Genomic DNA, 15,078 nt, shown 5'->3' with positions numbered 1-15,078 from the left:
AGCAACCCATGTCACGGCGGGGGGCTTCACACTGAATAAATGCTGCAGTTTCTCTATTGAAGGAATGGAAAACAGGATGCCCTGGAGCTTAAGTTAGTGGTAAGGACTAATGAGTTTCATTTATCTTACCGGAAGGGACCTGAGAAAAGGGCCAGTGGGTTGCGCAACACTAGAGAGAAGGAGCTCCCGATCAAAGTCTGAATAATGCAGTTTCTGAGGGGGTGGGAGCTCAACATGCCACCAGGGGCTTTGCATTTTGAGCAGGTGCTGGCTGCAGGAGCAAGGGTTATAGGACAATGCCTTCCATCCTTCAGGACTCAGAAGAGAAAACTCGGGCCGAACAGGCTGCCTGGCGCAGCGCCGGCACTCATTTTGGCCATCTCCCGCTCACTGCCACTCTCCTCGGACTGGAAGTGCTGCCTCCAGGAAAGTGACTCAAGAACCAGCTGGAGCGGAATGCAAATCAACTGGTGGGGGAGGGAGGCCCGCTGAGGGAAGAGGAGAGGAAAAGAAAAACAAAATTCAGGAGGAAAGGGGGAGACAAGAGAACAGACGCTCAGTTCAGTAGAGCCCACAGTGTTTTTAACAAACAAGAGCAGGACTTGGTGCGTCCTGGTGTTTTCAGTCCCTGAGCAGCCTGTGACCCCAGTAGGGACTTACAGAGAGTCCTCTTTAAGCTGAGGTTTACCTGTAGCATTAATGCAAAGTGTACATGGGCATGAGAAGGAAGCTTCTGAAAATGGGAAAGATCAAAGGAGCAACATTAATGGTAACATTTAATTCCTATTTTTAGGTCTAGGCTACCTAAGGTATATTTCCCAAAGGAATGCTCTTTACTATGGTCTAGTGTCAGGCATATCATTTGAGGATGAAAATGACTAATTCTAGACCAATTAGTATGCAAAGAGCCCAGCTCTTGAAACACTCAACAATGTACCTGTTCCTTCTGGACAGGTATGAATGAGTCTGACAACCACCCTCCATACAAGGAGTCTCCCACATCTGCTCCTTGGTGTGGGAATAATGAATCCAGACTCGCTCCCAGATACACACAGGAATAAATAAGAACATTAAATACAACTACCTTTATTAGCTGGGAGATCTGGCATATTATGAATAATCCATCTGAATAACTCCTGTAGATGAGTAAAGTTAACAGTTCTGAAAAGCATAAAAAATGAGTCCATCTTTGACATGCTACATAAATACGAGTGATCTGTTTCGGCACCTTTTTTTTTTTTTTTTTTATTCACTTGACAGACAGAGATCACAAGTAGGCAGAGAAGCAGGCAGAGAGAGAAGGAAGCAGGCTCCCCGCTGAGCAGAGAGCCCGATGTGGGGCTCGATCCCAGGACCCTGGGATCATGACCCGAGCCGAAGGCAGAGGCTTAACCCACTGAGCCACCCAGGCGCCCCTCGACACCTTTTTATTCACGGGTATGTTTGAGGTGTTTCTTCTTTGCCTCTGATACTACTGGAAGCCTTCAAAAAAGTCTGTCTAAAAAAAAAAAAAAAAGGAAAACCCCTGTTCTATAAGAGGTGATCATGGTTTGAGAGCCTGGAATGATTTCAAGGGTGGCCAAAGACCAGAAAGGTACTCTGTTCAACAGAGGGAAACCAATCAGCCCGCGATGTACGTGGCCCACTGCATACAAATGGATTCGAACGTTGTCTTGGAACACTGAGCTGGCCTCTAGGAGATTACAGACGCACTGGGAGTTCTTTCTCTTCACAGGAAAACAGATAGCCCCTTGACGGTATTTGAAGGAAATGTCATTGCCTATCTTAATTCCCAGCAAAATTAATCAATTACTCTTCTCAATACTAACCTTATGGGATAATAAAATAGTAAGAAAGCCCTACATGATGTAGAAGTGAGATATGTTTTGTCCTATGGAATGAGCTACTTCACCTTAACCTTGAAATCTCAAAGATGAGGGATGATTCATTCATTAAATACAAAGAGGAAAAATCTCTTTTCCTCTTGTATGAAAGGTATGAAAGTCTCTTTAAACTCTTCTCTTTTTCTTACCAGTTTAGTTTAAGAATTTATTTTTTTTCTGCTTCAACTCTTTAAAACACTAAAGAATATATACTTAGTTTTTCAATGAATAGATAATGCGGGGGTGGAAACGTTCCCCACCCCCCCTTGTAGCTGTGGAGCTCCTTTTACCTGAGCAAAATCAGCAGCAAGTCGTACTTTCCCACCTTCACCAAGAGGTCGTATGAGACTGGCATTGCGAATAAAAAGTTCAATTGCTCTTTGGGCGATAGCTTCTGTGTTGTCAAAGACAAAATCCAAGCATTCAAAGTGTTTAAAGTAGTCACTCATAACTCTGGCAATGAAACCCTGAAGCTCCTTCATGTACAGAGAACAAGGAACATCAGGCTTTCCTGAGCTGGGTAGTGACCTGCGAAAGGGAAAAAACAGCTGATGTACTAACAGCTACCATTCAACTTTTGCCCACCACCGCCCCCACCTGCTATTTCAATCCTAAACCATTTTTTCCCCGTAGTGGTTAAAAAGGTATTGCTTATTTTTACTAAGAATTAAGGAGCATAAAACAATGTTTAAATTATAAAGACTGTTTTAAGATGCTAGGAAGATTACTGAAGAAATCTTAGCATCCCTTTACCTAGAGATTATTAAGAATGAAACTGCCAACCATCTGTCTCGGGTGATTCACACAGTGCCTTATGCACTCTCTGACCTCTCAAGGTCCTTCTCAGCTTTACGAATCTCCATGCACTCATATGTTTTGCCTGGCTAGTGAATAAATCAATAATGAAGCCTGAAATAGCATTTTACACTTTGTAAGGGCAGAAAACACTGCCTTCCCCAAACAAATTCTTGGCAAAGATATTTCTGCTCCTGTGCTATTTAATCTGATCAGCCCAATAGTAGATTTCTGCCTGTGGGACTGGTTATGCAACAATACACATGGTATGCAATTTTTTCCTCCCAGATGATGAGGTTTGCAAAGGCTTTAATTTGGATCAACAGATGATGCCAGCTGATGCTCCATGAAATACTATTTATAATTTATAAGTGTTTATAATTGCTCTTTAAGGAATATATTAAAAGAATGTGAAATATTTATAGGAAAGAAGTTATACCAAAATTAGAAATCACCTGATATTAATTAGCTAACCAATGAGATCATTGGCTACAAAGTGCTGAATCGTCTTCAAAAAAACGAGTGTTTCCATATTCTGGGAATGACGTAGAAAAAGTGGCAATGGTCTAAAGAAGAATAACAGATATGACTCAAATGCCTAGAGCAAGAGAATGAGGCGAACTTAATTATTTTCAAAGACAGCAATGAGTGCTTATTATCAGAGGATGTTAACCAAAGGTCTTCTATTTCCAGAAGCAGATAGAAATAGAGAAACCAGTCCTAAGTTCCAGAAGGGAGAGAGTTTGTTCAGGTGTAAAAGAGAATGTCCTAACTAAGGCAAGGCCATGGAGGGGGAGCATGACAGACCCACTGCTGCCTGCAGGATCACAGCCAAGTGCTGCTCGGTACAGGCTCAGCTGATGACGGCAATCTTAGGTGGGTTTGGCTGTACCAGATTCAGACCTTTGCACAGCCTATCTTTGTTCAGTTCAACAGACTAGGTTGGAGGGGGGAAAAAAGGTACCAATCTCGTTCACGTTTTTTTAGGCTTTATTGAAAGCACTGTGGTTGCCTTGAGCTACTCCAGAGGAGTGTTTCAAGGAGTTTTATCTGGTCAGTTGAAATTATTTCCATGAAGATTAGAAAACAATATACTATAACCAGTTCCAGGGGAACCTGGGTGGCTCAGTGGGTTAAGCCTCTGCCTTCGGCTCAGGTCATGATCTCAGGGTCCTGGGATGGAGCCCACATCAGGCTCTCTGCTCAGCAGGGAGACTGCTCTCCTCCCCCGCCCCCCCACCCTGCCTGCCTCTCTGCCTGCTCGTGACCCCTGTTAAATAAATAAATAAAACCTTAAAAAATAAATAAATAAAACCAGTTCAAAGCACATGGCAATATAAGTAAAATAATCCACCAGACAAAATTTGGAAATAGGTATTATCAATTCTTAGTATGGATTAGAAGCTTGATTTAAATTTATTAGCATATGAAATGTGCCTGGCCATGGCTACAGCACAGTTTTCCCAATTACGCTGAAGCTTTTAGAAAGAGATTTTCAGCTGATCCAGTGCAACCGTAAGCTGTGCAGAAATGTAAGGGTCTTTATCAAGAAAGCCTGTGTGTGCAAGCTGAAGGCAGAAGGACTAAGCAGATGCACACCTGAAAAGTGACAGACCTTCAGGTCCCCTATCTTTTGGGGGTGTGCGCGCACTCTCCCTGCAGCCGAGGGGCTCATCCATCACTTCAGGATCTAGGGTCTTCCTACTTTTACTGCCCTTCCTCCCCCATTCAAGCTATAATCAGAGATGAGTCATTTTACTTTAAATGAAAGAATTTCAATCAATGTACTACGTCCATCAGACATTTACATTTTGAGCTTTCTCTAATTTGGAGAAAAACACACTGGTCCTATTAAATACATTTCATATACCAGGAGACTGTGTTGGGCGTTACTTTTTAAGTAGCAGGGGGATTCAACCACACTCCATATATGGCCAGCTGACAAAGTAATCTGCTTTATTCCTTTTACCTAGAATAAATATAGAGGGCTTTCAAGGGCAGCTGTTCACTACTATTTTTCCGAGTGTGACCCCTGGCCCTACTATAAAAGTGATTCCTACTTCTTGACTAGTTTCATCTAACTTCACCTTTTATTTCATTCAAGCCACACATTTGATATGGGAAATGAAATGACAGAATTCCTAGTAATTACTAGTATCAAAGTTCTAGAAAGTGAGAAAATTACTGCCCTGGGGCAATAATTCCAAATATCTCAAATGTCTGCCATATGTAGACAGAGTGGAAATGGGACTGTTAAAAGCCATTTGGGGGAAAAATTAAGGGCAGTGTTACACACCTTAAAATAATGCTTCCTACTTGTGGCAACATATGACCGGTCATCTGGCTCCCTAGTATTTAAGCAAACTAGTAAGGACATACCTACTAGGGAGACCAACTTTTAATGTCCAGTCCACTGGCTACAGGCAGTAGCTGCGGTTCCCTAATGTAAACAGCAGCTGAGGTAAGTAGCTGAGCACTCTTACAGAATGAGCCTTCACTTTCTGCTTCCTTCTCACAGGCATCGAGGATTGGTCTAAGTGGGACATTTCAGATCACTTCTGAGCAAAATGCATTTCCTTCCAAATACTGATAAGTCAGCAGTTTTGTATTCTTAGCTCCAAATATTACTGCATTTTGTGTATAATACACTTGACCCTCTGTGCTTCATTCCACTATTAAAAAGAGGGATAACTTTTTACCCTTCAAAAGATATTTTGTGAATGAGATAAGGGGTTTGAAAAATTAAAGGACAGTGTAAAATTCACACAGTTTTCTAGCAACAGCTAGACTAGTGGCTGGACATTTAATAATGTAGATATTTAAACAATATTAAAAGAAATACAAATAGGAAAATTCTAAAACAGTAACTATGAATTAGGAAGATAAAACACATATCTACGCATTAGTATTCAAATGTTTAGCTCTAGAGTATGGTTAAGAAAAATCACTCAAAGCATGTGCAAATAACTATTCCAAATTCTCTACAAATAATGTCTTAATACAGGGAGCTCAAACCATTTTCCTCTCCTTAAAAACATTTCAGTGAATATTAGGTTAAAACCTATGATTTTTATTCTCAAGACACATAGGATACAGGTAAGTGGTACTCCTGTAAACAGCTGTGGGATGGTCCCAAAGCACTGATTAGGCCAGGTGCGACACGGCCAGATCAGACTGCCACAAGACTCTGAGAAATGAAAGTGATTCTTGCAGGGGGCTGGATGCAGCGTGCCTTCAAGGCCAGAGCAGGATTCAGACTAGCATCGTGGCACAGCTGGGACATTTTATATAAGAAATAACATGCCTACGCCAGAAGCTTAAGTACAGGGCATTTGTGAGAAAGAAGGATCAGGATCAGCTTGAAAAGAGAAGATGGTACCAGCGACCAGAAATCCTGCAGTGCCAAGCTGAGTCCTGCAAATGTTAATGATTCTGTTTCAATGACAGGAGAGAAAGGATGAAAGCAAGAACTGAAAAATTTTAATCAGCTAATGGTGCTCACAATGGATAAAGTAGTATGAGGTTGGAGGCCAAACCGGTCATAAGAGGAACAAGGCCTACAGGGAAACAGGAAGGAAGGGCGGAGGTGCATGAGAGAAAACCAATGTGGCAAAGGCTAGTGAAGACTGTGGTTCAAAATGCTTACCCAGAAAAATCTTCCTGATGCATGGTGATGATTATGGCCTCTATAGCGTCTCCCACTGAAGTCAGCAAAGGCTGCAGAGCGCTTCCCATAAGAGCATGGATTGTCTAACAAGAAAAAGGAAGGACAGGCAAAATTAAAGACCAACACAAAGAAATCCAAGATGGGAGAAGCAGCCTTTTTTTTTTTTTTTTTAAGATTTTATTTATTTATTTGACAGACAGAGATCACAAATAGGCAGAAAGGCAGGCAGAGAGGGGAAGGGAAGCAGGTTCCCTGCTGAGCAGGGAGCCCAATGCGGGGCTCCAACCTAGGACCCTGGGATCATGACCTGAGAGGAAGGCAGAGGCTTAACCCACTAAGCCACCCAGGCACCCCTGGGAGAAGCATTCTGACTAGAAGTTTTTATATCAAATCCCAACCATATACAGTGTTTGAACTGTAATAAGCTCAAGAGAGGCCTGTTCCTCTCCCAACTGCTGCTGGGAGTGATCCTTAAAGCCAATAATATCTGGAACATGGCTCTGCAAATTTCAACTCTCCCACTCATCTCAAATTTTCAGGAAGTTTCATGGTCAAATGAGCTCCTGGAGGAAGGAGGAGTGAGGAGCAGTACTACGTACAAAGATCAAGTGTACAAAGATCAAATGAACACATTTTGTGGTTTCTGAAAAGGATGAGGGGAGACCAAAAGTCATTCTTCAAAACTGGAACAACATCGTATGGCTGTAACCAGAGGGAATGTAATAAATATGCTTGTGGTTCTTACAGGGCAGAAGAGTGAGGCATTTCATGGATTAAGTTCCTATTCAGTAGGCATACTTTTGGTACTTGGTGCCATCTTCCCTTCCCAATTTTTGTCACAAACACCTAGTACTAGGGCATCTGGCATGGGCATTTGCTACTGGCCTCTAGTGGATCTAGCACAGGGATGCCACTATGAAACCGACAATGCATGGGACAATCTCCCACAACAAAGAACTACACAGCCTAAAATGTCAACAGTGCCAAGGCTGAGAACTGTTTGAAAGTGAGGTATGATCACTGGTTAAGTTACAAAGACCCCTTGGCCTTAGTTACAGGTTTTTAGAGGGAAAATACTGACTGGGACTAAGTATACACTTAAAATCTAAAATTCAAATATATATATTTCAATGATGATTACATACAGTGGAGATGCATGGCTTTTGCCTCATATGAATGCTAGAAATCAATCAGAAAACGTTAAAATAAAGAAAACTTATTCATTAAATTCCTAAGTGTCATCTCTAGCCCTTAGTCTCTGATAAAAGTATGCATACTGTCTGTGGGGACAGAGAGCAAGAGGGAGGCAAGGAGAGAGCGAGAGCAAGTGAGCAACGCCTGAGCAACAGCAGAGAGTCTGCCCTCAGGGCATTCACAGTCTAGTGACAGCAGAGAACAACTTACAGTCCCATCAAAGCTGTATAGGGTGCTATGGGATTGTGGGAGAAACCTCCCCCACACTGAGATGATCTGGAAAATGAAAGGCACTGTCTAAACTGACTTTCAAAGGACAAGTAGTAAGAACCAAGTGAGGAAAGATGGGGCTGAAAATACGGTTAAAGATTTGAATTTGGGAAACATTATGTTGGGTGGTAGATCGGGTGAATAGACCAAAGGCAGTAGTAGGATCGAAGCAAAATTGTGAGAGCCCAAACCAAATCAGAGGCAGTAGGAACAGATACAAGGAGATAGGCTGGAGAATGGCAGGACTGCGTAGTTACATTTGAGAAATATGGAGCAGAGAGATTTAAGAGTACACCTAGATTTTTTTTTCTTTCATGATCTGATATTATTAACTGGATGTCTAAACGCAGAAGAAGCAGGTTGACTTGGGGATGCAGAGAGAAAATGATGGGTTCAGATTTGGACATGAATTTCTTGGAGGGCACATGGGAAATCCATATGGGCTATCCAGGAGATAATGAAATATTTATATTTGTAGTTTTTGACACATTTTGACTAGATTTGATAGTCTTTGGCTTTTAAGAGGGAAGCTGAAAGAGTCAATGAGATCCAGAGGATGGTTTGTAGAGTAAGGCTAAATGCCGTTTTGAAGTCATTCAGAAGAGGAGAAGCCCTTGAAGGAGTAAGAGGGGTAAGATTTTTATTTAGTATATATTATGTGCCGGGTACTGTGCTATGTGACTCAGATATTGTAATTCTGCTTAAAATTCAATTACTCCTTCCTCTAAAAATATTAAAATCTCTAACTTACAGGTAGGGAATCTAATCTTTATAGATGGGGAGACTAAAGTGAAGGGAAAGACACTGTCCTTAAGTGAACAAGCAGAAGGACTGGGATTTCCTAGGTGTACGTAACTCCAGTGAGCTTTTGGTTACATTTTCCCCACTGGCAGCAGAGAAGAAGGAAGAGACCTTAGAGTACGGTAGAAATAAATGGACAAGATTTCAAGAAAGAGGGGCAAGTTTTCTGCTCTATATGAAGGAATGATACCTAACTATAGACCCTCCTACAAAGAGGACAAATAAACGACATACTAGAGGGCTCAGAGATGGGGGAAAAAGCAGGTAGTTTTAGAGGGCCGTGGGAATCTGCCCTCTAAGGGCAAGCCACAGAAGTGAGTTCTCCATTTTCTGTGACTTTGTCCTAAGAGCGCCTACAGTCATGGTGGTGGCAAGGCAGGGGGGCTAAAACTCTGAGAGAAAAACAAAACAAAACAAATCCAGCAGTCTTTCAGGCTAAAGGAACAATGGAAAGGAGCCCTGGTCCAACCAGGGCTGCTAGAGAGTGAGATGGGAACCTCAGAAAGGAGAAAGCCAGAGAAGAATGCCTAATTCTATATTTAAACTCAGCACTACTCTGCAGCTGACTCATCAACCATGCCTGTGCAAAGCAAACACAAAGCGGCTGGCAACCAAGGCTTGAGAATTGAACTGAGGTCTGAGGAATGGCTAGCTGCAGGTATGACAGTGTACAATCAGCGGCTAATCAGGCTGATTAATCGCTAAAGAAATACCATCAACACTCAGAAGCAATGTTAAAAAAACAAAACAAAACAAAATAGTGAGTCTACACAACATAACATTTACGAAGTCCAGGATACATTAAAAATTACTAAATATTCCAAAAGCTTGGAAATGATATCAGTTTTCAAGAAGAAAGATCATCTGCCAACCTTGAGATGATCCAGACTCTAAATTATTAGGCGAAAACCTCAGCGAAGTAAAAATAAATAAATAAATAAACAACAGGAACCATATAAACAGTATACAACAGGAAACCTCAGCAGAGTGACTGAAAGTGTAAAAAAGAACCAAATGGATATTTTAAACTAAAAAATTTGCACTAGATGCATGCAGATGTAAATGAACTTCTATAAATATGAGGTTTCTGTATTTTATATACTATGGCACAATATTGACTCTATGAAGATTATAGAAACTTAAGGATATACATGGTAATCCACAGAAGAACCCCTAAAAATATCACATGAAAAGGTACAGATAAAAATCTAATAAATAAATAAAAATGGAATAAAAAAAGCTTCAAAGAATCCAAAAGGAAACAGAAAAGGGGGAAAAGAGGAAAGCAAAAAAAAACTGAACAAATAAAACAAATGGGATAAATAAAAACTAGATAATAGGATACACCTAAATAAAACCTTATTGATAATTATATAATGTCACTGGACTAAACACTCTAATTAAAAGGTAGAGATGATCAGAACAGAAAAAAAAGACAACTATTTACTCTCTTGAGGAGATACACTTTAAAAAAGAAAGACACAGAGGAGTTGAAAGTAAATGGATAGAAGATATACCATGTAAACATTGAGCATAAAAAGGCTGAAGTAGCTACAGTATTAACAAAGCTAAATATTTCATAATGATGAAAGCATCAGTTCATCAGGAAGGTATAACAATAATAAATACGTATGTAACATAGCTTTAACGGAACTAGTCAATAGCTTCAAAATTGAGGCATCAAGAATTGACAGACTTAAAAGGTCCACAATCACGGTAGAAAATTGTAACTTCTACCTTTCAGCAATTGATAGACTACATAAAATATCAGTAGAGACACAGAAGATCCAAACACAGTATCACTAAATGCATTACCACTACCTTGACCTAACTGCTATTTATATAACACTCTACTCAACGTCTGTAGATTACACGTTTTTGTCAAGCACATGTTCATTCATCAAGACAGACGACATAAAATTAGACTCAATAAATTTAAAGAACTGCAATAGTACAGAATATGTTCTCTGATAACAGAATTAAACTGAAAAATCAATAAGACATCTAGGAAAATCAGAAATCATTAGAAGTTAAAAAAAAAAACCACAACAACCCACTTATAAATAACCCAAGAATCAAAGAAGAAATTGCAAAGGAAATCAGAAAATATTTTAAACTGAATGAAGATAAAAGCATAACATATCAAAATTTAAGTGCTTAGAGGGAAATTTACAACTTGTTATTTTGGGAGTGCAAAGGTCTAAAAATCAATAATATAACATATTTGAAAAAAAAAAAAGGCAAAGAGGGGCGCCTGGGTGGCTCAGTGGGTTAAGGCCTCTGCCTTCGGCTCAGGTCATGATCCCAGGGTCCTGGGATCGAGACCCCCATCGAGCTCGCTGCTCAGCAGAGAGCTTGTTTCCCTTCCTCTCTCTCTGCCTGCCTCTCTGCCTACTTGTAATCTCTGTCTGTCAGATAAATAAATAAAATCTTTAAAAAAAAAAGGCAAAGAAAATCCAAAGTAGATGGAAATAAAAAAGACAAAAGCAGAAATCAATGAAAAAGAAAGAGAATGTCAGTCAAGTCAAAAGTTGGTCCTCTGAAAAGATCAACAAAACTGGTAAACCCCTAGCTAAACTGATGGAAAAGAAAAAAAGAGAGAGACAGAGAACACAAACACTAAAAGAAACAATTAAAAAGAGGTTATCACTATGGGTTCTAATGACATTAAAAGGACAGTAAGAGAATATTATGTACAACACTATCCTGACAATCAGGGAACTTAGATGAATAGATAAATATCTGGAAAGTCAAAAAGTATCAAAGCTCACTAAAAAAGAAAGATAACTTGAATAGCCTTTCACCTACTAAACCAATCAAGTCTGTAGTTATAAACTCCCTACAAAAAACCCCACAGGTTCTGATGGTTTCACTGGTGAATTCTACTAAGCATGTAAGAAGATAACAATACAAGTTCTTTCAGAAAACAGAGCAGGAGGAAATACTTCTAAACCTAATTAATGAGGGTAGTAATAGCTTGATACCAAAAGCAGACAAAGAAACTACAAGAAAACTACGCACCAGCATCCCTTATGATTACAGATGTAAACATCTTTTTAAAAATAATTTTATTTATTTATTTGACACAGGGAGAAAGAGAGAGAAAGAGATAGTGAGAGAGGGAGCACAAGCAGGAGAGGGAGAAGCAGGCTTCCCGCAGAGCAGGGAGCCTGATACAGGGCTCGATCCCAGGACCCTGGGACTATGACCTGAGCCAAAGGCAGAGGTTTAACGAATGAGCCACCCAGGTGCCCCAGATGCAAACATCTTTAACAAAAATTAAGTAGATCAAATCCAGGAATATATGAAAAGGGTAATGCATCATAACCAAGGTGGGTTTGACATTTGAAAATAAACTTCTGTATTTTATTAACAGAATAAAGGAGTAAAACTATGTGATAATTTTAATAGAGAAAAAACTATTTGATAAAATACAATTTATAATTTTAAAAAAAGTGTCAGTAAGCTAGGAATGGAAGGGAACTTGTTTTATCTGATAAAGGCCGCCTAACATCATAATCAAAATAGTAGAATATGATGGAGTGCTTTCCCCCAGTCAGGAAAGCACTCACCAACATCCACTCTCACCAGTTCCGATTAGAACACTTACACTAGGGGTTCTAGCCAGAGAAACAAGATGGGGGAAAACAGGCATCTACTTGCACACAATATGATAGTTTACAGAGAAAATGCTTATTCTGGCTTCCCACTTAGGGGAAATACAAAACAGGAATGGTAGAGGATTAAGGACTACCAGAGAGAACAGAGAAAGAAGACTAGGTTCTATTTCATAAGCTCTTTACAAAGCAGGGAAGTGTGTCATACATTTTCCAAAGGTTTACCTAAAATAGATAAGATTATAAAAATATAGAAGCCTCAGCAATCTGGATTATTCTCTCATATAGAACACAAACCCACACATTAAGGGAGAAATGAAAAATTGTCATATATAAACCTAGCAATACCATCCCTACCCGTATAAAGCAATCTCAGTAATAAATGGATCAAGGTTTTTAAATGCTACTTACAGCTGATAGTGGGTATAATGAAATGGCTCTAAATTAATATTAATTGGGCCATCCATGGCATAGTAGATCATTACGAGATGTTAAACCTCAAGCCTAAAATAACCTTTAATTCTGGATAACATCTCAACAAGGTAGAGAAGAAAAGACTGTTAAGTGAAACATATATTTAATATCTTCTTTATCAAGGGGCACCTGGGTGGCTGAGTAGGTTAAGTGTCTGCCTTCACCTCAGGCCATGATGTCATCATTGTCGGATGGAACCCTGCTTCTCCCTCCGTGCTCAATAGGGAGTCTGCTTGAGAGTCTCTCCCCCTGCCCCTCCCCCTGTTCTCTCTCTTTCTCAAATAAATAAATCTTAAAAAAACATACGTTCTCTATCAAATAACAAACACATATAGATTTTTGATTCTTGGGCTGCAATCATTTATGCACCCTAACATTCTACCCCGATTCAAAGTAATATATTAAGTCTCCTACAATTTTAAAATTCAAGGTTCTCTTTTTTAAGTCAGAAGGTTTTGTTTTTTACTTAATATGTCATCCGGTTTTTATATGATTTAACTTAAAAAGCAAGGTCACAACTGTTTGAGTTCCGTTAACATATGCTGTTAAGTATCTACTTGTCAGGGCCACTGCAGAGGAGACAAACCAAATGCTCGTCTTCTCTCACTCAGTTCTCAAGGCCAACACTGGCAATGCCTCAGCAAACCAGCACCCAGCTCCATGGGGCCCCCTCTAGCGAGCAAACCCAAGAGTGAGGGCAGGAGCCCAAGAACAGGGAATCTTCCCTGCACTAGCCTCAACTCCCAGTCCCAAGTGACTAACAACAGGAATAACCTTTGTTGTATGCTAAAAATACAGATTCAGAGAGCACATCATTTACTTAGAGTTTCTGAAAAATTTCTTTTTTAAGATTTTATTATTTGAGAGAGAGAGCAAGTACAGCGGGGGTAGGAGAGGAGGCGATCTCAAGCAGACTCTGTGCTGAACCTGATGTGGTGCTCAATCCCACAACCCTGAGATTACGACCAGAGCCCAAATCAGGAGCTGACACTTAACTGACTGAGCCACCCAGGCGCCCCTGAAGAATTTCTATTTTTAATTTGTCAGGAGACTTTTATAATCAAGCAAAGTGTAGGCACTTTGTCTTAACCCACAAACTGAACTTTCTCAAACTATGAGCTGTGATCCTTAGGGGTCAAAAAACCAATTTAGTCAATCACTATCAGAATGTTTTAAAAAAGTAATAGATGAGGAGGGCACCTGAGTGGCTCAGTCAGTTAAGTGGCCAACTCTTGATTTCAGCTCAGGTCATGATCTCAGGATGGTGAGACGGAGCCCACTGTCAGGCTCCGAGCTGGGCATGGAGCCTGCTTATGATTTTCTCTCTCCTTCTCCCGATGCCCAGCACCCCACCACCCCACATGCACGTGCTCTCCCTCAAATAAATAAAGTCTTAAAAAAAAAGTAACACATGAACATAGAAAATATAAGCATGTATCACACAAAATAAGGAAAAACATTGTTCTGTGAAACTTTGTTTCAATTACAGAAATACATGTAGATGTATATTCTATACATATACAAGTATATGTGTGTGTATATATTTATAAATTATGTATTGTGCATGGGGTCACAAAGTAAAAACTATTTCTTTTTCTTTTTTTTTAGGTTTTTATTTATTTATTTGAGAGAGAGAGAGAGCACAAGCAAGGTGAGGGTCAGAGGGAGAAGGAGACTCCCCGGTGAGCACACAGCCTAATGCGGGACTCAATCCTGAGACTTTGGGATTATGACCTGAGCCAAAGACAGACATTCAACAACCGAGCCACCCAGGTGCCCCTAAAATCTATTTATTATCTTGGGTAGTGATCAAAATATGTTTGACAGCTACTGCTAGAAGAGAAGGAAAAAAATGTGGAACTGCGGGAAAAGGAGACTTTGTAAGTTCCCTGCTTGGAAACAAGAATGTTAAGACCTTTTGATTTGTCATATTGGTCTGATTTCTGCTATTTTTAGGATCATCGATAACTTGGAGAACTCTTAATAAAAACAATTATTTTATGATGGAGGCATGAGTAATACTTCATCACAATGAGATGAGCACTTTGGGGAAAAAAGAGAATACAGTGAAAACATCCAAGTGCACCCTTACTGTGCTGAGGGAAAACAGACTTGTCTTCTCCTACCTTCCAAATGAATTTAGTGTCCTTAAGTTTGGGGGCCTATTAAATCCCCATCCATGTCACCTATAGACAGCATTTGACCCAGAAATTCCCTTCTCTTTTAGGATTGTGAAATATCCCCTCCAAAACTTCTTCCTCAGCTCACTGCTGTTTCTTTGTAGCTTCCTTACTCTCTTAAATAAAAGTATCTCTCCTTGGAGTTCATTGGTAGTGTCTGTCTCTGTCTATCTCTTTTTTAAACTCTACCCAAATTA

The 15,078-nt window shown here is 40.0% G+C and overlaps 1 protein-coding gene across 2 annotated transcripts in view; it reads right to left on the bottom strand.

Moving 5' to 3' along the window:
• COG5 (component of oligomeric golgi complex 5) overlaps window positions 1–15,078 on the bottom strand; it is a 295,721-nt gene that overhangs the window by 19,703 nt on the left and 260,940 nt on the right. For both annotated transcript variants that reach the window (XM_045089660.1, XM_004739536.3), the window contains 2 exons: window positions 6,325–6,428; window positions 2,174–2,411 (listed from right to left, as the gene is read on the bottom strand). In XM_045089660.1, coding sequence (XP_044945595.1) covers window positions 2,174–2,411; window positions 6,325–6,428 — 342 coding nt within the window. The remainder of the gene's footprint in view (window positions 1–2,173; window positions 2,412–6,324; window positions 6,429–15,078) is intronic.

Source organism: Mustela putorius, unplaced genomic scaffold, assembly GCF_011764305.1.
Source record: "Mustela putorius furo isolate JIRA1106 unplaced genomic scaffold, ASM1176430v1.1 tig00003845_pilon_pilon_pilon, whole genome shotgun sequence".
Lineage (NCBI taxonomy): Eukaryota > Metazoa > Chordata > Mammalia > Carnivora > Mustelidae > Mustela > Mustela putorius.
This window is presented reverse-complemented; position numbering and strand designations above follow the sequence as displayed.